The 24,689-nt window shown below is 43.5% G+C and overlaps 1 protein-coding gene across 3 annotated transcripts in view; it reads right to left on the bottom strand.

The window, feature by feature from the left end:
* YWHAZ (tyrosine 3-monooxygenase/tryptophan 5-monooxygenase activation protein zeta) overlaps positions 1–17,055 on the bottom strand; it is a 28,574-nt gene extending 11,519 nt beyond the window's left edge. Inside the window, exons 1-2 of one of the 3 annotated variants that reach the window (XM_030472218.1) lie at positions 16,744–17,055; positions 13,952–14,255 (exon numbers count right to left, since the gene is read on the bottom strand). In XM_030472218.1, the coding sequence (XP_030328078.1) occupies positions 13,952–14,245 (294 nt within the window). In that variant the 5' untranslated portion in view covers positions 14,246–14,255; positions 16,744–17,055. Of the gene's footprint in view, positions 1–13,951; positions 14,256–15,580; positions 15,670–15,980; positions 16,267–16,743 lie in introns of those variants that run through there. The other 2 variants (XM_030472384.1, XM_030472305.1) reach the window with 2 other exon arrangements.
* Between the last annotated feature and the right edge of the window lie 7,634 nt (positions 17,056–24,689).

Raw genomic sequence — 24,689 nt, 5'->3', positions numbered from 1 at the left:
CCACCTACAGAGAATAAGGCTCCTTACCAGATTTCCTCTGTAGGACTGCAGTTAGGTCAGGCTTGCCAGTCTGCACCCACCCTTGTGGCACCATGGAGAGCTGCCCTCCGTCTGCACCCTCCATTAACTGGTCAGACCAAAATAGCTTCAGTGACTCTAGAAACTGAAATTGTTCATCATTCCGATAGAAGGCTGTTCAACTAAAAAGTACAGCTCTGCTCATGCCTACAGCAGCAACCAAACTGCCAGACTTAAACTTCACTTAGGTCACAAATGAGGGAAATTTATCTGCAGGCACCTAACTGAACCAGCAGCCAGAGAAGAGGAAAGACTATCAATTGAGAGGCTTCCTAGTCAGAGAGATGGAAACAGGGCAACAGCAGTGGACAGTGCGTAAACCTTGCAGTGAAAAAAAATTTAAACCCCACATCACATTTAACAGATTAAACTAAGAGAGTCCCTTTAAACAGCAATTCATAGAATATAGCCCATGCAAAGAGGCTCTGACTCTGAGACTGCACTAGTAGCTTGCTAGTATCTGGATGAAAGACTCTATTCTATACACGCAACACATAGGACTGGTAGGCCACATTTTTGGGAGAATTTTATTTATGCCAAATACTTCACCAAGAGCAACAATAAAACCTGAAAGCAGGTTAACATTTAAAAGCTAGGAGATCTCTCCCCTCTTATTTATCTGGTACTATATATTCGGTTCTTCCTGTCTGTACCAGTCTTTTTGTTTCAGGATCTATTTTCTTTTACTGGCATAAGCAAACATGAAACACTCCTTTAAAGTCAGCCTGAAGATTCCGGCTACACTGATTTATCCTAGAGTGTGGCTGTGAAAGCCTCAATGTGCATGGAGGTGGCGTGGCTACAGAAAGCCATACACGAGACCAGTAAAACTACTGACCTTTTAGAGTTCAGCTACAGGAGATAAAGTGTTAGGCATAACAACACGTATAACCAATCTAACACTTTGTTACCTGCTAACACAACTGCTTATGCGGAATACTGTTCATCTCTCTTTCATCCTTTTCTAACAGATTTAACTGCAAGGCTTCTCTGAAGAATATAGTACTTTTCTTCCACAAGGAGGAATATCGTAAGTCCTATTGATGGGTTCTGTTTGTCCAAAGCAGAAGAAACAAGAGACAAGAACTGTTTCAATAGTACCACATTATATGCCTACCTTCCCTTCTTTACCAGTTCATATGCCAATGTTTATCAGTATGGAGGTGATCCCCATATAGGCCACTGAAGTGCTAACAGCTAGTCCAAGACCAGACCAATAAGCTGATGTGTAACGACTAACTTTGTCAGATGATCCACACCACTGCAATACACACAACACCCTGAAAACTGAAGTCCACACAGCACGGGTGTATTATGGCTACAAGGCATGTAGTTAAGGCCTCATGCTCTCTGATGACATTGCTGCTATTGTGCAAAATTCCCATCCGTTTCTGAAACATACCAATCTGCACTAACTACAGCTTGATGGGCAGTTCATTACAGTGCCTCCATCAGAATCTGGTACAAAGAGCTTTTTAAACAAAACCGAAACACCACTCCCAACCCCTCAAACCTCACAACTACTCAGCCATAATTGTCAGAGCTTTTAATTTGATAGCAAGAATCTAACTGCTGTGAAACAAAAACAAACCATAGCATTGTAGTCAAGTAGGCAGATGCAGCAGCATCTTAGAGCACTTTTCAGCCAAAACCTGGAACAGCTTGTACAAGTGCTTCTAATACTTTTCATAGCAAAGTCACACACAGTCTTTCCAGAAAGACTTAAAAGAAGATTATCAGTTAAAAAACAAAAAAACAACAAAATTAAATCAACCAAAGCGCCTGTAATAAATTTGAATCTCAACTCTTACTAGTACGCTGGCCATTAAAAGATCAGGCTTCAACACTTCACATCTGCAATTGTGATGACACCTATGTTAACAGCTTTCTGGTACTCTGGACCGGGAGAGACAGCACATTCAAGCCATGAACATGTCAGCTTTTGCAACACCATGCTCACACATACCATAGATAAGAAATCTCAGATTTGGTACATTCCCCCACCTCCAGCAAGCATGCACCAGAGGAAAGTCTTTGTCTCCAGAGACATAACAGAGGCTGCATGCGCACAACTTTATTATTGTACTGGTGAACTTCAATCCTGGCTTATTTTAAACACTAAGCTGGAAAGATATTTACTTTCTTCACTCTTACACAAGTTCTTTTGCAAGAGCAGGACATAGTCAACAAACGGCAACATGAAGCACAACACACCACAAGCCCATTGTGATGAAAGGCCCTATGGGCTTGTTCCTGTGGTTTTGCAACATGAAGTCTGTAAGGCAGTAAGAGTTATCAAGACTCGGGAGCGGGAAGGATACGTAACGAGTAGTAATTCTGTGCAACAAAAAACCCCAACACCCAACCCTCTACAAAAAGTCTGCCTGCTGCTTACTGCAAACAGACATGCCTCAGTTTGTCAAGTTGTGGTGAGAACTGCAGTTGAAGACAGGAAGCCAACCCACGAAGACTTGAAAAGTCCTTTCCTGACACTTGAAGCCTAAAACTACCCTTCTTTTTAAAGCATTTGCTTACATCTTTGGAAAATTTCTTGTGTGGGTCAGAAGACTATTCCCAAATTCATCATAAGAGCATTAAAATCAATGCCTCAGTCTTTCCTTGTTGCTTATAGCTCAGTGCATATTTTCCTGTATTAAAGGCTCAGTCTCAGCACAGCCTGGGAACTTTAGATCATTTAATGCACTTGAGGATAGCATCAACAGCTTAATTTTCTATCTAAGATATTTCCCTCCTGACAAACAGGAGACTAAAATCACCAGATTCTAAAAAACAAAAACCCACAGTTGTAAATGAGCAGGTAATACATAAAGTACAGAGAACAAGAAGCTCTGGTTCTAAATATGTAGAAACTCAAGAACTATTGGAGAAACAAAAAGATACTGCTCTTGCATGAAAGAACCAAACGGCAGAATGGCAAAAATACAAAAGAATACACTGATAAGCATTAGGCCTTTTGTTTTCATGCAGGATCGAAAGACACCTGACATAGTTAAGACGTTATTTCTAGTTCTGAAGATAAATTACATAGGGATATTAGCTGAACTTTAATTCACTTGTCATCCATCTGCGGAACATGGCACAGGGACATGGAAGAACTCTTTATAGTTTTTTAAATCCATGTAACATTTGAAAGAAATAGTGTATCTTTCTGAGCTCAGCCTGAAACCTCTTTCATACTGACAATGGCCTAATGTTTTCATGATGTAAGCACCATGTCACTATCTTTCCCCAAGACATTACAAGGACACAGGAAGGATTGTACTGTCTGACAGGAATGTTCTGTCTAGTAATCTACCTGCAACACTGCCCGAAAGAGGATGTCATTAGAAAAATACATAAACCAAGAAAGTGCCATGCTTCCATTAGCCTCCACTAATGCCTAGGGATTTCCTGAGCCTGATGTAGCAACCTTCAATAGGCTTCTTGTCCACATTCCACACAATGTCCAAACTCCCCTTACATGAACATAATACTCTTAACACCCACAATACATCATGGAGAAGAAGCTGCAGATACCCAACTACTTGCACATGAGGTGTTCATTCTGTCTTAAGGAATCTAAAGCCCCTGCTTGACTTTTGCACCATCCAGGTAGCTATTTACTTTGTTCTCCACAAAAAAAAAAAAGATGAGCAGGGGAGGAGGGAAAGAAAAGTAAGAAAGATGTGATGGATATTAAAAAAAAGATACTAGCTGAAGCACTGTGTTAGAACAAGCAATAAGATTACAGTCTATTGTATCTTAAGATTCAGCTTTCCAGATGGATACCAACTTGCAGTCACCAACTGCAAACCAGAGAGTGCCAAGCTCCTCTCGTGTTCCCATGCTCCTAGGGCAACAACCCTTTCTTTATGGCAGGACACAAAACTACCCAGACTACCATTACAATGTTGACTTCTTGTTTTCTGACTCCCTGCTGCACATTTTGTATTTAAAAAGAATTACACATATAAAGCACCAGGTACTTAGGTAGACATTAAAAATATTGATTCGGACAAGGTTTTCAGGTATATACTTTGTGGGAAGAGCTACATAATACCTTGTTTTCAAGTGGAACCACTGACCAACCAGCACAGTAACTGTAGCACAGTTCTGTTAAGCTATTCTTCTACAGAACTCTATTAAAAGACAAAGTTATCAAAGCAGGCCACCTGGGTTAGACAAGTTCAAGCCACCTACCATTCCCATAAAAAGCTAGTGAGTTATCTTCCATGCATGTGTTTTCTGCCTCAGCACCAGAGTTTGGAAAGTTACTCAGGTTATGAAGCAACACATGCAATTAGCTGCACTGCACCGATTGACACACACACTACAAAGGGTTTAACCAAACCATTTGCAGCCAGTAGAAATTTCATTTACACATGTCCATATGAATTGCTGGAGGGAATATTTTTAGATAACCCCTTCCCAAACCCAGGCTGTTTTGAGACAGAGTCATTATGCTGCCTCTGATTACAGTTCTACCCAGAGCTTGGGATAAGGGCTTTGCAACTGCTGCCTCACGGGTGACCTCCAACGCTCCTGGGAGAAAACCGAAAGGACTGTTCCACTGTCAGCCTTCTACTCCAGCCAAAACCAAAGCCTCTTGTTTGATGTTAGCTACAGATTTCTATGTACTAATTTGCTCACTAGAAGAGGAATAGAAGAAAATCTCTCAACTACTAATGGCTGCTGTGGCACTGGAGATCTCTCTGGTACATCATCTGCTGGAGGAGGAAACAAGCCTGCTGCCTGTTCTCAGTACCACTTATTCTTTCTTCCCATTAAATTGGCTGCCCACTCACACAAACAGCAGAAGTTGTTTGAAAAAGGTGAGGCGGCTGGCTGAAGAGATGAGCTGAGAATGATGAGCCTCAGCAGGGGAAGAATTCAGAATTTGGAACAATGAACCTTCAGGGGGCAGGGAGGAATTCGATTGGGACAGTGGGAGACATTACATGCATAGAGACATTCAGGATTGGTAAGAGCAGGAAAAAGGTACACTTGATCAGCAGTTCTGCTGTAGTCAATCTGGCAAAGATCTAGAAAGGGGGAAAAATGGAGGAAATGAGCCTCGAGTAATAAGAGGGTAACTGGAAAAAAAAACAAACTAAAGGACTTAGAGAAGAGGGAATACTATAAAACAGAAAGAATGGCAAGAAACTTTAGCTTATGCAAGAAAATACTACTAAAAGAGTCTGAAGTGTTTCTTTAGAAAAGAGAACAAAAGCCACATATGGACAGGTGAGGGAAAACATGGAGTAAGATACCCTGTAAAATCATCTTCATGCTGACACATATGCTGGGGATAGAGCCAAGTCAGGTGTATGCACTAAAATGCCTGCAGGGTGCTTAGAGGGAAGGTATGGCACTGATGGATGGACACACCACCAGTGTACATAAAAAGAAAAGGATGGGAACTGAGGCAGTGAGGAGCAGCACCTCAGTTCACACTTTTACAGCCATACGGGTGTCTCCTCTCATTGCAGATTTACCCTTCCCAACTAGCTTGTTCTTTCTATCACTTTGCTTTCTATTTTGCAATTATAGCAAGGGAAGCAAATATGTGTAGCACCAGGATATACTCTCAAAGATTATTCAAAAGACTTTTGAGGTCCTTCATGTGAATCACTGCAGGTTTTTACTGAAGTACACTTAGCATACACATGGACAGCAAAGGAAGCAAATTCTGAAGCACAGGCAAAACCACTTCTCCAGTTTAGTAACCAACTCTGAGAGAACTCATACGAAGGGCAGCATCCAGTAAGACACTTAATAGAAAAATAATTAGTATTAAAGTGTTTGCTGAAGTATTGCTACAGACATCAATATACAAAACAGTCTCCACTAAGGATCAAAGCCATATGCTTGGTGATTGGAACTAGATGATCTGTAAGGTCCCTTCCAACCCAAACCATTCTATGCAATTTTTACCTGGGGCTTTTTTGCATCACCTCAGTAATCTATTTCTTGAATATTGGGGACATGCAACAAAATAGAATGGTGCCAAATGCAATGATCATTATTCTGTGAAGAAACAGAATATGTTCTGAGAAACTTGAGATAATACAAAATTGAAACCAACTGAGCTGGATGAGAATTTCTGCTAGATGGGTAAGCGTACATGATAGCTATTGTGGCCAAAGCATAGCATGTTCTAGCTGTCTTAAGACTCTACAGTTTTGGTCTCTGAAGAAATATTACAAGAAACCCCCATAAACATGACGTAATTCTTTTAATCCTTGATAAGAAACAGAAGTAGGAACCATTTATCTTCAGCAGATATCTTGCACTCTCCAGCAGATCTGAAACCTCATGAAGTAGACTGTGTATGTATTAGGAGTTCATTATGGCATACAATATTAATAAAGGCATTTCATTAGCAAAAATGCCACTTACTCAATGTAAGCCTATTCTGCACTAGAATACAATCAGTTAGAGGTCAGATTCCTGTTGTTAAATGTGTTGTTATCCACATAATCACAAATGCTAGCAACATCCAGAAAAAAAACAAAAAACAAAAACCACCACCAACCCACAACTGCTCTCTGCTCATTTGAGCTGCATTAGATTTGATTAAAACAATTAAGAACTCCCTGTTCATCTCAGCAGCAGCATTATTTATTATTACTTCTCATTAAAAGAGGCACTGCCAATCTTCTGACATATTTCAAGAAAAATAAGCAACAACACAAGAGCTGACATTCAGTAAAAAACAAGTTTAAGAAATAATCACAATCGATGCTCTTTAATCAACTTTAATAGCAGAAGCTTTCTCAAACTATTTCAAAATGGTAGTCAATTACTGCCTGAATCCAACTTCAGGTTTGGAGCCAGGAGCCACTGTGTCTGCCTACAGCAAAGAACAAGTAAAACATTTGAGAACCTGTTTCAGAAACACGTATTTCTGTCAAGTGCATGGTAACAAGACAGAAGTTTCCAGATAAAACCAGCAATAGAGTGGCGTCTGTTTATACAGATGTACAGAGACAATGCAGTAACTCTGCTCATATCCTAAATTTCATATTTCTACCACTTATGGCTTTCACGGGCACAGTAAAAGCTGGTACCTTAACAATGCAGCCTTTCTACTCAGCCTTCTAAGTAACCAACCAGTGTAACAAACACACTTAGTGGCTCCACAAAATTACAAGTGCACACAATGAAGTCCTTGCTTCCAAGAGCTTGGAAGAAGGAGGAGAGTATCTGTCACAGGTGACTAAACTCATCAGATTTATTTTGCTGCTTAGAACTGCATGTCCACAGTAAGTGCATAAAGTACTTGAACACCAAAGGTGGCTGTCAAATAAAGCAAGTTGTTACTTCGATACTTTTGAACAGCATAAGCACTGTGTACTTTCTTTTTCTTTAAATCAAAGCCTATTATTAAACATTAAATGCCAAGTGAAATTAATACATCAGACTACTGGTTACAGTAAAGATTTTTTCTACTTCCAATAAATGCAAAAGGATATAGATACCTGTATGTATGTGCATACACACACGTGCAGAGCTAAGTATCAGAGGTACGTGCACGTTTAAATTTTTTTTTGCATTTATGCAGAGCACCTTAGCTGATTTTATGATAAGTGGGTGCATTAAATACATAACATTATAGATTAACCTCTTGCTAAGATTAGTAAGTACTGGCTCTCCTTTGCTCATGCAGCCCAACCACCAATGAATTTCTTATATATGCTGGAATCTAAAATCCTTTCAAACATGAGCTGAAGCTTCATGCGGTTACAATTATATGAACATTGTAGAATAAATAAAAATCAACCCAAGTCATCTCATATTTGAAGGATCCATAAATGATGTTTTAATTCTCCAAGATTCAACAATTTTTCAACAGCTTAAAATTTGCATAAGGAACAAAAAAACAAAAAAAACCCAACAAAAACCACCCAAACAAAAGACCGTTTAAAAAAATATTAGGAAAATTGCTCTAGTTCAGGCAGTGCTTTCACTGCAGGAAAAAGAGAGGAAAAAAACCAACAGCCAAAATAGCCACCAACCCTGAAGGGGTGAAGCCACAACCAGGGAAGTGATTAAAGGATTAACAAAGTGAAATGATGAGGTTGATGCAAATTGCCTTAGCCTCCTACCTTCAATATAGAAGAGTAATTACACCAGCCAAACCCTAACTGAAAAAGCCAGACTGGGAGAGTTAGTCAAAAGCTTAAATTATAACCATCCTGGGAAGCTGGTAAACCCTGGCTACATTTTGCTCTGTGATACACAGAAGTTCAGAGAAGCATTTCTTCTCTGAGGTACTTGCATATTTTCACATGCATCACTAGCACATTACCAATTACCATCTTTTAATACAAATTTTAGCAACTTGAGGCGACATCTTGAGTTCTACATCCAGGTCTGGGCTCCATGGAGTAATAAACATGGATATACTCAAGCAAGTCCAGTGGAGGCCACCAGCATGATTATGAGGCTGAAGCACCTGATGTACAAGGCAAGGCTGAGAGATGTGGGTTTCTTCGGCCTGGAGAAAACCAGGAGATCTCACTGCTCTGTACAGCTGCCTAGAGAAGATGGAGCCAGAGTCTTCCTGGAGGTCTACAGTGAAATGGCAACAGGCAGCAGACAAGTTGAAACATGAGAAGTTCTGATTACATAAAAGGATTTTTTTTTTTTTTTACCCTTTTAGCCATAGGTATGACCAAATATTATGACAGGGTGACCCAGAGAGGTTGTGGAATCTCCATCCTTGAAGATACACGAAATTTGTCTGACAAGGCCTTAAGCAATGCGATCTAACTGGATCTAAGCAGAGTTGACCTAAATGACCTCCCTTCCAACCTAAATTACTCAATTAGAACAGCTTAAAATAATAAGGACTAAGTTTTTTGAAACAAGGATTCTGGTCACCTAGCTCCTAGATTTCAACAAATTAACCACCCCCCTTCTGCAATCAACATTCTGTAAAGAGAAGCTTCTACAAACACCTCCCCTTCTTTTCCAGAAACATCAAAGAAAGGACACGGATCTCAAAGACAGAAACAAAGTGCAGCCAAAAATAAAAAACTAAGCATGCCTGAAGGAGTCACAGAACTAAAGGTAGCAATTCTCAGTCAGAACATTGACTTTTTTGTTGGTATCAGGTATCTTCATAGCATAGAGGGTTATATGGTACAGTCACTCAAGCTCCTAAGCCATCTATACTCATCTGCTTGTTAGCACCACTCTACAGATTAGCTGTGCTCCTCTGACCAACAGAAGGACACAGTGAGCATACAGCTGACTTTAAAAATACCTCAGGCATATGCATGTCAAAAAGCATACGGCTTCACATAGGAGAGAGGACTAAATTTCCTAACTCTGTCATTGAGAATTACTGCAGAAACAGGTTTTATAGATGTTAACATAGTAACTTATTAAATGTTTGCAGGCAACTAGGAAATAGTCCCACAGTGATTTCAGTATGATGGTAATAGGCATTAATTCTGTGGTATGTTCTTTAAAAAGCCATTTAGATGCATTCTGAATGGAATTACCCTCCCTTCCCCCCAGTGAACTGCAGCCCCACAACAAGTCACTAAACCTTCTGCTACTCCCCACCAAACAATATACATATTAAAGAATCACAAACCAAGTGTCACTTAATTGTGATTTTACTCCATCTTCTCTCCTCCCAACAATTACCATTTCCAAGTAAGGCATCCATCACAAGTGCAAAGAAATCTAAATAGTATAAGCACACAAGGAGTACCATTTTATGCTTCTGAGCATGAAGTTAGGAAGAAGTAATGTGGCAAGGAAAGCAAACAATTCATCTTATTGAGAGGGTCCTGAACAGCACCATTAACCTGCAGCTTTTCTGGCAGGGAGTGGGGAAAAAAGGTGCTGTATAGTAGAAAGCTGAAGGGCAGACAGTGTTTCAGAAAACTCTCTAGACCTTTAAGACAACAACCAAAATGGAAGAGAAACACTGAAACTTGGGCACTGGCCACTTGGGCACTGTAAGCAAAGATATTTACTTAAGATATGACTCTGGGCATGGGGAACTTCGGGGAGAAAGAGACATCACCCAGAAGGGTGAGGGGTGATGGGGGAAGAACACGGGAACTGTCACATACAGATCTGCAGGGGACTACTGCCATATGTACCAGCCTAGAGAAGAGAGTGTAGTTGTCTAGAATTACATTCATACTGAAGTGAAGATAGCCAGTTGTGTTTTAAATTGTTGGTTTACGTTTAGCTCATGACAGAGGCTGCCTGAAAGCTACCAACAGTTCAGATCTCCCAAGAACTTCTAATTTGCAAGCAGGATCAGACGTTAAGCCATTTGGAGACCTCACCATACTTTCTTCTCTGTACTTCAGAATTCTCATTAGCCGAAAAATTAATCTTACTACACATTTAATCTGAACCACTTCAGTTACAGCTCTGTTTCAAATTAACTGCAAAAAGCATTTCTGAAGAAAATCCACACCTGTTAGGTTAATAACAGTATTTATTATGGAAACAACAAATAAAAGATCATTATACTGGCATTTTAGGCAGACCCTCCCTTCTACTATAGAAAGTGAAACAGGATGTGAAGCACACGCTTCGCTAACATGAGGAAAAGTACTTAACAAAAAGCTTAATTTCCTGTATCAATATAAAACTTCTGAGGCTGGAAATTTTCTATAATACTCAAGTACATTTAAGATGCTCAAGTATGGCATTGTACTTCCCCACACACACTATATTACTCTTGAAGAATTTGGAAATTCAGTCTTTATTTGTGCCGTGCAAGGAACTTGTACTATGCAGAATGTGCCACAATTATCTGCAGATCATCAGCACTACCAGACCGACTCCAAATTAGAGATGGTTATATTACACCTGAATATACTCCAGCGTATATCTGACAGAACCAGGAGATTTTAGGTGTCCCTTCTTTGTACAGCAGCACTCTGATGCTGCAGCAAACAAGAAGATGGATTCAGCTGTTTGCAGAGCTGTAGAGATGCTCCATGGCAGGCTCAAGTGAAGGAAGATTGAGGAAGCGGTAAGGATGGCTGGCTTTTTCCCTGCTGCAAGGTCAGTGTAAAGGAGAAAAGTAAATGGTTGGACCTGACCATATAACTACTGTAATTTTTATCATTGAGTCTAATAGTTATGAATCAAGAAAAAAGTCCAGCACTAATTGCTCTTACTCACTCTAAGTCAGTGGAAGAGCTGGGAACAGAACCCACACACACACAGTTTAATATACTCTGCATCTACTGGATTAGGAGCTATTTTTTCCAATCCACTAGTAATTTGATTCCAAGAAATGAGTGAAGAGAGCGAGAAGCTGCAGAGAAGCCAGCTTTGGCTACGTTCTGCTAGTCACAAACACATGCTCTTCATTGGATTCCTCCCTTCAACACTCGAGTTGGGACACCAGTGACTTCCACGTTCAGCTGTGACATAACACCCCAGAGTATTAAACATTACTTAAGAGCCTAGCAGGCAACTGAAGACACAACAACAGCTCAAACAGACTCACAGTCTTAAAAAATGACATAAGTTTGAGCTGCTTTTGCACTGTACCTGCTAAGGCTCTTGACCAAAAGCTTTGAAGGTTTGTTAACACTTCAGGTCTTACTAATGGCATACTTTGCTGCAATCAAGCCTTGTTTTTCACTCCTGTGAACAGTTATAGTCTAGATTATGCTGTACAAAAATTAGAGGAGCTTCAAAAAAAAACCAAAAACCCCAAAACACAAAAAACCAAACTACCCTCTAGTTCTACGTTTGCATGTAGCATTGTGAAGATCCCTGTTCATAGAAAACAACTAAATATGTCACCACAATTCTTTTTTCTCTGTTAAAGCAAACTGGATGTCAAATAAAGCAATACGTCAGTCACGTTTCTAGGTGAGTGGGAATATAAGTGAACAGGCCACTCCAACAAAGAAAACAAGAGTATGTTTTTAAATATAAACCTAATTCTTCATTGTCAAAGGTAGTGCTTGCCATTTGAAAGCATTTTTAAATCCTATCCCTTGAACAATAAAACAAGTTTTGTTTTTTTTTTTTTAAACCCAAGTCTAAAACCGTCGTTTTATTACTGCTAATCACTGCCTAAGGCATTGTTTCTTCTGGACAGTAATTTTTCCTTAATCTATTAAGAACAACTGGACTGGCAACACTGAAGATGAGTAAGACATTAGCTTCCTAACAGTAGTAACATAGCCAAGCATAAGAATTTATTTGAGTAATGTATGTATCTCTTATTAACACAAAGAGAAATTTTAGTCCATTTTGAGATTTGGAAGATTTAACAAGATTCCCCACTCGTATTCCTTCCCTCCCAAATAATTCAGCTGCTGTAGCTAACTCAAAAGCTTGGGTTTTGTTTTAGCTTTTGCATTTTGCATGCACAGTAAAATTTCACTTCAATCTGGTTTCCATTAGCAGAAAAAAAAAAAATTCAATTGCAAACACTAAGTTCTTCTAAAAGGGGGTTTCTAAGCCCAATGATTTAATTAAAATGTATTTCTTAAACCCAGACATAGTTTACAAAGAATTTCAGATCACTCTGACCTGAAAGCATCCACCCCTGAGCAACTGCCCATTAATTAAAAGAAAGAAATGGCAATAAATTAGAATGCCAGATTTAGATCCCTATTTCCCTGGCTTTAATAAATGAGCCACCACTTAACCCAAGAACTAGTAAATCCATCTTTCCTATGTGTAAGTTTGACATTTCCATTTTCACAGTGGAAGTTTAAGAGTTATCCTTACACAAGATAAAACAACATGAAACTGGGTGTGTTACAATAACCAGAGAAGCCAGCACGAACTGGAAGCCAAGACTCGGAGTTATCCACACTGACTTTTACACACCCTTGGAGAACCAGTCTTCTACAACTGATCACCACCCCTGTCGTTTAGTTATCTTACACAGTAAGCAAAAGTCATGTTACTCACTGATCTTAATTTTCATTTGACATGAGATCTTCAAGCGCATGCTTAGCTATTTAGCACCTCCCTCCTACCACATGTCATTCTGTCACCTCCAGGTATGTGATCCCTTGTCACATATGGGATGACCCACCACCAGTGTCCACAGTCCAGTGGCCAATCCTATTGCTGACAGTAACATCTACCTCACAGGTGGTCGCAGGCCTGGACATCCGTTAATCATGTGCTCACTGAAGCACCACAGGCACATGCAGTTGAAAAAAAACCTTGGCAATCTGCAATAAGCTTTTGGAAGGGCTTCGGATTTCATAAACCAGACTCTTAGCGAAAATACAGGGTTGTCTGCCAGGTACATGCACATTTTAACAGAACTACAAGCCACAGAAAATGCCTAACACAAACACCCTTTTAGTTTGCTGTTGAAATTTTTAAGTTTAAGAGGGTATTACAGCGTTTCTACTGCCTCTTCCTGCAGTCAATTTTCTGCATGGCTGAGTCATAACTAACATTACATCATCTTACCCAGGGAGGGGCACAATTTCCGTAGAGTAAGAACTACCTCTTACAATTAGAGCAGCATATTAAAGTTGCAGAAATCAAAGTGATTTGGATACAAATACTGCATTGAGGGTGAACAGAGGAGAAAACCCCAAACTAAACCTGTATGTAGTTCAGTCTCAGAAAATAGGTTGATTTTTCGTAACTATTACTTCACAGTGTTTTGCCATGTCTCCAAATGCATTAGCATTTATAACTATGAAGATTTGTATATAAATAATCAATACATTAGAGGGAGAGAAAAGTCATTTTTTAAACATTTTTTAAATGCTGTCCTTCAGAAATAGCACAGGAGACCACAGCTTTACAGAGAGACTAGAAACAGTCCCAGAGGGCCCAGCACCATTTACCCTGCAACCCTAAGCAAAGATGGATCAACAGTTTCATTATTTCTCACCAGCACATCATTGCAGATGTCTCTTAGCTCAGTCTCAATTTTCTCTCTGTATTCTCGAGCCATCTGCTGTTTTTTCTCAGCGCCTTCCGTCTTTTGTTCAATACTTGAGACGACTCTCCAAGATGACCTACGAGCTCCTACAACATTTTTATAGGCAACAGAGAGAAGATTCCTCTCTTCGTTGGACAACTCAGCTCCTTGCTCAGTCACAGATTTCATGCAACTTGCCATGTCATCATATCTTTCAGCCTGCTCAGCCAGCTTGGCCTTCTGCACCAGCTCATTTTTATCCATGCTGATATTTCTAAAGAGGAAAAATAGTGAGGCATTATTCAGACAATGATCAAGAACAAAGGTGTTTTAACTTCATATGCAGAGCAACCGTTCTTTAAGTAGTTTGGAACTGCAAGAGGTACAACTGAAATCCAGAGCACAAAGTGTAAAAAGCATTACAAGGTGTAAAAGCACTCGATGCTCAAACACACAGATACGTGGATTGAAGAGTTAAGTCACTGCTTCCTCCTGAAAAATTGTTAACTTTTAAAAGTACATTATCTTAAGAAATAAAAACAAAAGCATCCAGAGGTGAACTGAAAGCAAATAATTCCTATCTTATGTACATAAATGGTGCTAGTTCTCTCTCAGAAGACCACATTCAAGCTGCAGCACTAACTGTATCCAATTATCAATATAACAAAATTGACAAAGAAAATACCCACTAGTAAGTTTTTCACAGAAGACCAAATAAAGGCTGGGCACACAATACCAGGCAACTCTCTGCCTTATCAGAATCTTACCGTTACATGCAGAAAGACTTGGCACAGGGATCTGCAAATCAAATCCCACACTGGATGTTACAAAGCCAGAATGCACCGAATATCTGAATTTGAAAGCACAGACCCTTCAAAAGCATTAACTTCCTCTCCCAAAACGGGATACCGTACACCTTCTGAGCCAGGTACTCCTGCTCCACCTGAGAGGCTATGCTTTCAGGCTATGGTTTCAGAGACAAAAGGACATTTTACTATTCAAAAATATTGCTTGATCAGTATTTGAGGTAGAAGGACCTGGCTGAGATGCTTCAGAATCTGCATCTTATCAGCACTTAAAAAAAAAAAAAGTCAGGGTCTGCTGAACATAGGTACCAGGTAATGGTTTTTCTGGTACATCAGGGAAGATTACTCCTCCCTCACCCCCCATCCTTTTACATATCTTGACTCGATCATTTTGATGCCCTGGCAATACGCTTTGGGATACACCATCCTTTAAAGTTCGACTAGATTATTAAAGCAAGAACCAGTTTTGGTTATGTATGCTTTATAGATCTCTGTATGTTCCATTCACAACACCCAGCAGCTTAATCTTTAACCATTAACGTTTTTGTCATTCTGCATGAAGTTACCGCAAACAATAGCAGCACTACCTTCCATTTCGGAATAAATTAAGCCCATGTTTAACATTCCAGTCACCTGAAAGGGAAAGTTTTAGTAGCTGCTACCCCCACCACCGGGGCAAAAACTCAGCGGCTGTCCCGCAGCGTTTGCAAATGTGCGTTGAAAACTTGACCGCACGACGAACAGCGGGGTTAAGGAGCCATTTTAAAGCAAGGTTTTGGCTACGGTTATTTACCACCGGGCGTGAGCAGGACGAGCGTGGTTAAATCTCCAGCCCCAACGCCAGTCCGCCGGCTGCTACAGCAGCATCCTCCCCGGCGGCCGGGCCGCCGCTCGCTTCTGCGTCGAGGGCGAGCGCGGCGGGGCTGGGCGCTGCCGCGATTCCCCCACACGCGGGGTGACAGCAGAAAATGGAGCGGCCCGGGGGAGGAGCGGGCGGCGCAGCGGGGCACGGCACCTCAGGGCTCCCCGGGGCGCGGAGGGCCGCTCCGGGCCGCCACTCCCGCCGCCCCTCCCCGCGCTGCGGCCGCCGCATCCGCCCGCCGCGGGGACACCGAGCGCCTCGCCGGCCGCCTTTGTCATGGCGGATCGGCGCCGGAGCCCTGCCCACTTCAGCGCGCGTTAATCCCGCTCACCTCCGCCCAGCGCCGGGGGCGGCGGCGGCCGAGGATGCCGCGTCCCCGCCCCGGCAGCGGCCGGACGAGGGGCAGCCCGCGGGCCCGGGGAGCCGCGGGGGGGGGGGGGGGGGGTGGGTGGGTGTGTGAGAGGGGGCGGTGGAGGAGGAGCCCCCCGCAGTCCCGGGGGAGCCGCCGCTGCCGCCGGAGCGCTCGGGCGGGGCGGGCAGGATGGGTGGGGGCGGGGGGCAGGGCGGGCGGAGGCAGCGAGCCCGACCGAGGGGCGGCCGCTGCGGCTGCTCCGCGCCCGGGCAGCGCTCCCGGCGGGAGACCACACCCAGCGCCGCCGCCCGCGCCCCCGCCCGCCGGAGGCGGCGCGCCCCCCCCTACTCCAGGCGCCCACGGGCGCAGGGTCGCCCCCGCCGCCGCGGCACGGGTGGGGCCCTCACCTGCCGCCCCCTCCCCCGCCCGCCGCCCCCGGCCGCGCTTCCCCCCCATCCCCCCCGCCAGCGGGGAGGGGCAGCCGCGGCCTCACCTGCGCGGCCCCCACCGCCCTCCGCAGCGGCCCCCCCCGGGACAAGCTGCTCCCGCCGCCCCGCTCCTTGCCGCCGAGGCCGGAGCGGGTGGGGGCGGGCAAGGAGCTGCTCGGCGCTGGCCACCTCGCTCGGCGGCGGCTCTCCCCCCCCTCCCCCGCAGCTCCCCGGGGGCGGGGGGCAGGGTGCCGGGGCGGCCGCCCGGCGCGGGCCCGGGGCCGGAGGCGGGGCGGCGCGGCGGGCCCCGTTACCTGTGCGCGGCGGGAGCGCGGCGGCGGGTGTCTCGGGGCGGGCGGCCGGCGCGGACTGTGCCTGTGTCGCGGCTCGCTGCGCTGCAGCCTCTCTCCCAGCGCCACACACGGCGTCTCCGCCAATCACCGCGCCGCAGCGCACGGGCAGCGCACCGCCCGTGACGTCAAGCCGGGGCCATGGCAACGGCGAGGGCGCGAGCACGAGCCCGCGCCTCCCCCGGCGCGCCACAGGGCGGGCGGAGGCACCCGCCAACCGCCGCGGGCGGCGCGCGGGACCCGGGACACGCCTCGCGCCGCCGGCGCCGCCCGCGGGCGCGCGCCTCTCCTCCGCCACTCCCTCTCTCCCTCCCTCTCTGCCTGCCCCCGGCTGCGGCGGCGGGTGGCTGGGGCCAGCCGCTGCGGGGCTGCTGCGGGGCAGAGGCGAGGCGAGGCGAGGCGAGGTGGGGCGGCCGCCCGCCCGCCCGTCTCTCCGCACTGGCCTCTGACCCTGCAGCCGAGCCCCCTTCACCCGCCTCTGACTCGCCGCTGGGGGGCTGAGGAGAGCGGCGGTGGCGGAGGGTCCCGGGCCTCGGCGCCGTGTGGATGGGGGTGTGGGGCGGCACCCCCCGGTGTGTCCTGGGCTGTGTGCGGTGTCACACACGCCCTCCCATTTACCGCACCCGTTGAGGCACCGGTCCTGTCCTTGTGCCTTCCGCCGAGGCCGAGTTCTCCCGGTGAAACCCCCGTTGCCCAAAGCCCGTCCAGCGCCGCTCCCGCTGTGCCGGGCGGTGGGCACGGCGGGGGGAACCGGGTCGGTGGGGGAGCCCCGAGGGGACTGGCCTCCGGTGCTCCCGGGTCCGTGTGCGGCCCACGCCTGCCGAGCACGGCACCGCGGTGCTGCCCGGAGCTCCATACTGGGCCGGGAGCGGGGAGGAGGTGCGGGTTGGGGAGGACGGACGCAGAAGGGGCACATGGAGCCGCGGCAGGAGCCCGGCGGTGGCGGCGGGGCCCGGTGGGGGGGACACGCTGCTGCGCCACGCAGATGTGGAACAGCCTTTTTGCAAGCCTCGCCCTTGGAAAGGCAAACGGGCATTGCGGCCAGCACCACGCAAACCTTGATGAGAACGTGCTGACAGGAGTAAGAATATTAAAGTAACAAACATCGCTGCTGTTGGAAACGCTTTATTTTTGAGAAGAGAGTGTTTCCCAGAGGTGTTCAAAGCCTGCATTCCCTTGTCCCCTTCTTGAACAGCATGCTCCAGCTTGAATCCCTGTCTCAAGTATGCAGTGCCCTGACCTCTCGCGTGCTTTCGCCTGCACTCTGGGATCAGCACTATCTCACAGAATTACAAACAAGATGGAGAAAGGCACCTTGATGCGGTTTTTGAAAAGGGTCAGGCAGGATAGCGGTGGTGGTAGGGAGGTTTTCTCTTCCATGGCACAGGAGCATCTACTTGGGTAGAGGGAGATTCCCTCCCAGGAGCTTGCTGCCCATGGCAGACCGCACTGAGCACTCCACCCTGTTCCTTTCCACTGCAAGGTCTCATATGAAACCTCAGGCCCTGCTCACAGTGTCAGTTACGGTGTCCCAGCTGTGCGGCTGTAATTGGAAATCAAGTGGCAGCAGCTTTCTGAGTGACTCCTGCTTGGGTCACACATACTCACTTTACTGATCGTTCACAACAACTCATGCAGAAATAGCCACCAGCTCAGGACAGACACGTATTTATGTAGGCAGAGTCATAAAAATCTGTTGGTAGGGCAGTGTGTGGGAATAGCATAGGAAAAGTGAGGTGCTTGCTTCTCAGAAAGCAGGAGGAAGTTATGAATGTATCTGTGTTCTTGTCAAGTGACCGGCCAGGACCAGGCTGATATGGTACCAGAGAAAAGAGCATCAACAGGTTCTCCTGCAGATGCGCTGCCTTCTGCCTTGTGCCTCCTAGTCTTGCCTGCATGCCTCTCTCTGTCTTTTCCAGGCACTTCTGGGATAGCTTCCCAGCATGTTCCTTGTCTTCCTTCTGCTCTGCAGTGATGAAGTGACTGGAGACCTTGAGAGTGTGATAAAGTGACCAGAACAGGGGGGTTATTTCTCCATCCTCAAAACAACAACCTGTGTTTTGACTGACTGTCAGAAAGGTGCTATTTTAAGCTGCACATGAGAAAGTTGATTTTTTAAGGGTAGGGTTTTTGTTCATTTACCCTTAAAACGATATTATATAAAAAACAGTTAGGTTTTCTGTGTTTTACCTATAGGGTTTGTTTATGGGTCTCTTACTATACTTCCTCATGGGCTAAGATGCATGTTGGGGTTTGTCATCACATACATTTTTCTCTGTGTAAGTTTTCTCCAGCAATTCCTCTTATCTTAGACATTGATTTAACATTGGGGTATTTTTTCTTTTTGATTTCTCAGCAGTTCTAGTGCCTTCCATTTACTCCAAGATCTAATGAATTTCACTCACGTTCCCATGGAATATTGCTGGAACACTTGTGGAAAGAGCTAAAAAAAAGCAAAGTGAGCAATATTTAGTGGAACAAAGCTCACCAGAATTTACTAGCTGTCTCAGGTGAGAACATCACCATTGCTTAATTTAAACGTGAAGAAGAATATAACCTTCCTTTTTATTTCTACAATGATGCTTTGTTGGGGTATACAGATACAGAGGAGTTCATTTTTGAAACAAGCGTTGTAAGGCTCAGGTTCATAACATATTCCAATGCACAATGCTTCTTCATCTTATCTGTTTTTATTTTTTACCATTATTTTCCACTTTAGGAAGCAATAGGAGGAGAGCTTGAGAGCTGTACTTGAACACAGATGGTATGATGGCACAGCATTTGCTGCAACTTGCTTCAAGTTATGTTACAGAGTTCATTTTTAACATAAGCTTTAAACCTTTATTTTGTAGAAGAGTCTCACTGAAATGGCAACCACCCAAATATAGAATATACGTTTTCAGAGGTGCTTGAATATTTTGCGGTAGCATGATGAAAAATTAACTGATACGGGAAAAAATTATAATCCTTAAAAGCGCACAAAGAATCCAGACTGGATGATACGTTAGATGAAGCACATGTATTGCTTTTTGAGATCTCCAGGAAATATAGGGGAACCCCTTGTGAAGTAGGCTGTAATGCTGTAGGCAGTGTTAATAGTTTTGTGGAAGGAAAACATCAGCCTTTCCAGTCAGTCCTTTCCATTATTTCTGGTTTTGGAGTGAGTGGAATGTCGCCTGCAACAACCCTAATTGCCACTACCCATAGTTTTTGTTTGCTAACAGCCCCATACGTCAATAGGCGCTGCACTCCTTCCCCTTTAAGTGGGCTATTTTTGCCAAACACCACTTCCACTCCTCTGGATTTCATGAACGCTGCCATTTGAAACAGATCCAAGGAATTAGACATTACTCACCTTTGCATATGCTGTCTTTTGAACAGATACTCTCCTGCTGTCTTCTATTCTTATATTTCCTGCACTTTTCCCCCAGTGTGGAATGTTTTATTTTGTCTTGCCTACTGCTGTTTTGACCAGGGAAGATGTTTTTATTTTAAAAAGATAGGCTTTAAGCAGTTTCTCTTTCCTTCAAATGCATTTTCTCTGCTGCTCTCCACACAGCTTTTTGTTCGATGACTTGCACTTTCACTATCTCAGACTGTCAGGCGTACTTGTCAGCAGCTAGAAGCAAAAACTCATTTGTAGAGTTGGACATATTTGCATATAAAGGCACATAAATGTATGCTTATTTACAGACATTCTTACTTTACTTTCTTATATGAGAGGAAGAAATGGAGGGAAGTGCAGCAGAAAATGACTGCAGATATCTTTTATTCTCCCTCTAGCACAGCATTTAGTTTGTCCTTCTTCCTTCCCATCCTTTCTCCTGTAAGTGCTTAGCTGTTTTTCCCTGTGCTTAACCATATTTAATTAAAAGTAGATGAGTAGCAAGGCAGGGGTTATCCACACACTAGAAGAGGATGGCAGGGTGGTTTTTTTTTTGGGGGGGGATGTTACTCTCACACGGGCTAGGGAAGGCAGTCCAGGAAGTCCATAGGAGTAGCTCTTGAAAGTCAGTGAATGCTGTGAGGACTGGAAGGCACAGCGGTGGTTACTCTTGGTGTTGCTAGAAAATGGAGATGTTCTGATTGACTGGTTTGGTTTTTGTGTTGGTTTTTTTTTTCCTGGGAACAGGAAAATGAGGAAAGGCAGCCTAGCAAAGGGCATTTCTCTGGAGACCAGAGATGATTCTGCAAATCTACAGCCTCTGAGGAAAAAAAAAGAAGAGTTGGCAGCTCTGTCGTGTGCTCTCCTGCTGTCAGGAACTACTTTTCCAAAAGCTGCTTGCTCAAAATCCTGACTGTTGTGACTTTGTTACATACCTTTCTGTGCTGATTCTCAGGCTTCATATATATATTGTGTATAGCAGCATTCTTATGCAGCCTTTGTGTGCTTTTGTAGGGCTTTGAACTTCATGCCCCCCACATAGCAAAAGCAAGATCTTTGGAATATTACCACCTTTCTGGAATAAAACATTTATTAACATTCTTAGGAATGTGTCCTAGCTGTCTTAATTTCTTCCCTTGGCCACAGCCTGTGATTTTCAAGCCAAACTTCAAGCTCTGCACAAGGAATGAGCTCTCTTATTCTTCTCCTTTGTAGTCTATTTGTGCTTTTGGATCAACTGACATCCTTCGTCCTCAGGACACTCTTGCAGGTGGACCCAACTGAGAGGCTTCAGTGAAGGATGGATGCATTTTAGGCTTTTATTTTCTTTTTGTTCCCTTTTTTCCCCGAGTCTAAAATGAGTCAGATTCTGACTCTCTGTCAGCTGCCAGCTTGTGGATAAGGCTGCTATTTTCCATCATGGAGTGGAAAGTAGTTAGAGCTGCTGGATCTCACATGGCCTTTCTCTTGGTGTCATTGAAGATGTCCTCAGAACCTTCTCTAACCTCCTCACCTCTATGTCCATAGTCTAGTTTCATAAAAAATGACACATTGAACTGAAGAATCTAAGTACTGGTGAATCCCGCATAAGTATTCCTGTACCTTTGATTAAAATCATCAAATGATTTTGTATATGGACTGATTTAGATATGTATATATTGGAGAGTTAGTGCATGGTTGGAAGTGTCTCCAAGGATGATTCCTCAGATTCAACGGTTGGTAAAATGCAAAGGTCATTTTCACAACAATAAGTCTAAAATGTTTGCAAACATCTTGTCACCAAAGTAACAAGTATCGATGAAGGATGTCAGGATACCCACCAAATGAATGGCATGAAGTGATGAATTGTAAGTTATCACACTCCCCAATTCTGACAAAAAGTAATGTAAAATGGCAGCTTCCTTCACAGAACCTGTCACCAAAAGATGAAGATAAATTAGCACTGCTCTCTACCTCCTACTGACCTTTCTAGAAAGGAAGCTAGATGCTGTTCTTGCTTGTTTAGAATAAGCTCCCGAAAGCTGTGAAAGTCTAAAAGTTTGCACAGGGGTCCCTAAGAACTGAATTTAATCTAAATAACTTTAATTTCTGACATTTAGTGTATGCGATGGGGGAGGACATCACGACCTGGCTGCACTTGAAGGGGTGCGATAACTTTCAGTAACTGGTTAGCTGGAAAGAGGGTTTGATAGGTCTGGGTGGTGAGGCTGTCATGTATGAATAGGTCCATTAACAAATCTCGTTTGGGTCCTTTCACTGTGGCATTTTTGTGCATTGGTGACATATTGAATGTAAAAGTGTGCAAATTCTTGAATTGCTGACAGCTCATTTTGAAAATGGGCACCTTGGCATTGCTTTGGGTTTGTTTACTTTCCCAGGGAAAATTCAGTTTGCTTCTGTACCTGAGTTGATTTTACAGTATTAGATGCAAACTCAAAAGCTGCGCAGAAGAACAAAGTTCATCACTCTTAAATAAGGTTGATTAATCAGACTATTTTGAGATCAGCTAAGGAGCATTTTAGGGATGCTGCTGCAGTAGTCATCAGAATCACGAAGAAATCAAATGAAATATCCCCAACATCAGCAACAAAAAGGAGATGAGTCTTTGAAAGCACTTGGCTAGACAGAGGCCTGCAAGTAGAATCTATGGTTTATATATTATGATTTTATTATATTCTCATTCCTAACTGATGGCCCAGTGCTGGGGTATTTGTGTGTCTTCCAAAGATACAATGAAAGAGCATATCACACATTTTCTTCTCCATTTCTCCCTACAGGAAGCAAGATGGATGGTGCCGAAACGGGTGTGCTTTGCCCTGGGATGCATGAAGGCAGTTGGCCACCCGCTCTGCTGGGGGCACCAACTAAACGCAGGTCCTCCCAGGCTGGAAGTATGAGTTCAAGCGAATTTAAGGTGGTGTTGATAAATTAGCTGTGCATCAGTCTTATCCCGATCCTCCACACAGGACTGAATTACACCCTGAATTATGGAATCCAGAGTAATTCTGTTGGTTTATAGATGAAAAGAGTTCTTTTCTTTTTGCAAACAATAGTCACTGGGATTTGGGAACTTGGAACTCTTTTTAGCTCATATTAATTTCTGTGATGTGCAACTGCTTTTGAGTGAGCAAGATAATACTTAAAAAGTGTTACCAGAAGAGACAGGATGTCTTGAAGCAAACTTGAGACTAACATCATTCTATTATACCTGCTTTGATTTATTTTTGGACTTATTTTTTATTTATTTGAGCTTACTAGCAAATGTTATTTTAATGTTGATTGCCAGGAAAAAGGCTCCATAATGTCTTGTTTCAAATCAGTTCTGCCATTTAATTTCAGAGCTTCTTCTCTTGTATGCATTTATCCTGAGTTTGTCTCTTATTTTTTGAATGATAAATTATTTCTTTTCTTTACAGTCTTTAGAAATATACCATAGCTGTTAGAGTTGAATACATCAGAAATATTGCTAAGGTGCAAATTGCCAGTCTCATAGGGTACACACTGAGGATTTCTGGAGGACGTCAAAAACAAAACAGCATAGCTGCTATAGGATACATGCAAACTCTCACCATAAACATTTGCCACTAAAAGGATCAATGGGTAATGTATTGAACCTGTATTTTTATAAGGTAATCCAAGTAATTATTAATAGAGTGAATTATGTATTAGATGATCATTTGAAGTTAAAAGTGGAATGATGCCGCACCTCAAAGGTCATTTTATGAGGTGGTCTAAAAACAACAATTTCTAGAATAGAAAAATCTCATTAATCTCTTATTGCTATCTGAATGGTTGAATAGAGGTGTGGATGAAGGTGAACTTACTTGTATTTTATTTAGATTTTTCACAAGCCCTTGGTAAAATTATCACAACAAGCTATTAAAGAAATTAAAGATGTAGTTTTACAAGGGCATCTTAGGCACGTAAATACATATGTAAGTAACTTTATTTAAGTTACAGGTATTAATAGCATTTCTAATCTTGAAGGTTTGCTTGATGCAGTAGGAACTTAACATTTTCCACTGGTAAAATCGCTCGGTTCCCTTGTTTTTGCTGCCGAGCATGTGCAAAACCATCTTGACAGCTCCAGGCTGCTAAGCCCCAAAGAAATACATAAAATAAGCATTTTCTTGCAAGTTTCCTCACAACTGCCTGTCAACTTCAGTTTTGCATCCCAGCAACCAATTTCAACTCATTTTATTTTATACTGACTACATTTATCACAATTTATTTTATATTCTTGATAGGATATTTAAAGAGACTCTCAGGGCCGCAGATTGCTGCTGAAATGTTAGACAACATTTGGCATGAACAGGATCAGAAATTAAAAACTGGCATTTTTTAGCCCTGGATGCCTTTGAAATGAGGTTTATGGGATTGTGTTGTTTATCTCTCTGTACATTCAGCAATTCCCCTTAAAAACTTTGGGACCCATTTTCAACCAAATTTGAAAGATGAGCTGAAATCTCAAGATAAATAAGGTCTGTGAAAAACTGCAGCTGTACAGAGGACAAAGTGGGTAATT

Source organism: Strigops habroptila, chromosome 1, assembly GCF_004027225.2.
Source record: "Strigops habroptila isolate Jane chromosome 1, bStrHab1.2.pri, whole genome shotgun sequence".
NCBI lineage: Eukaryota > Metazoa > Chordata > Aves > Psittaciformes > Psittacidae > Strigops > Strigops habroptila.
This window is presented reverse-complemented; position numbering and strand designations above follow the sequence as displayed.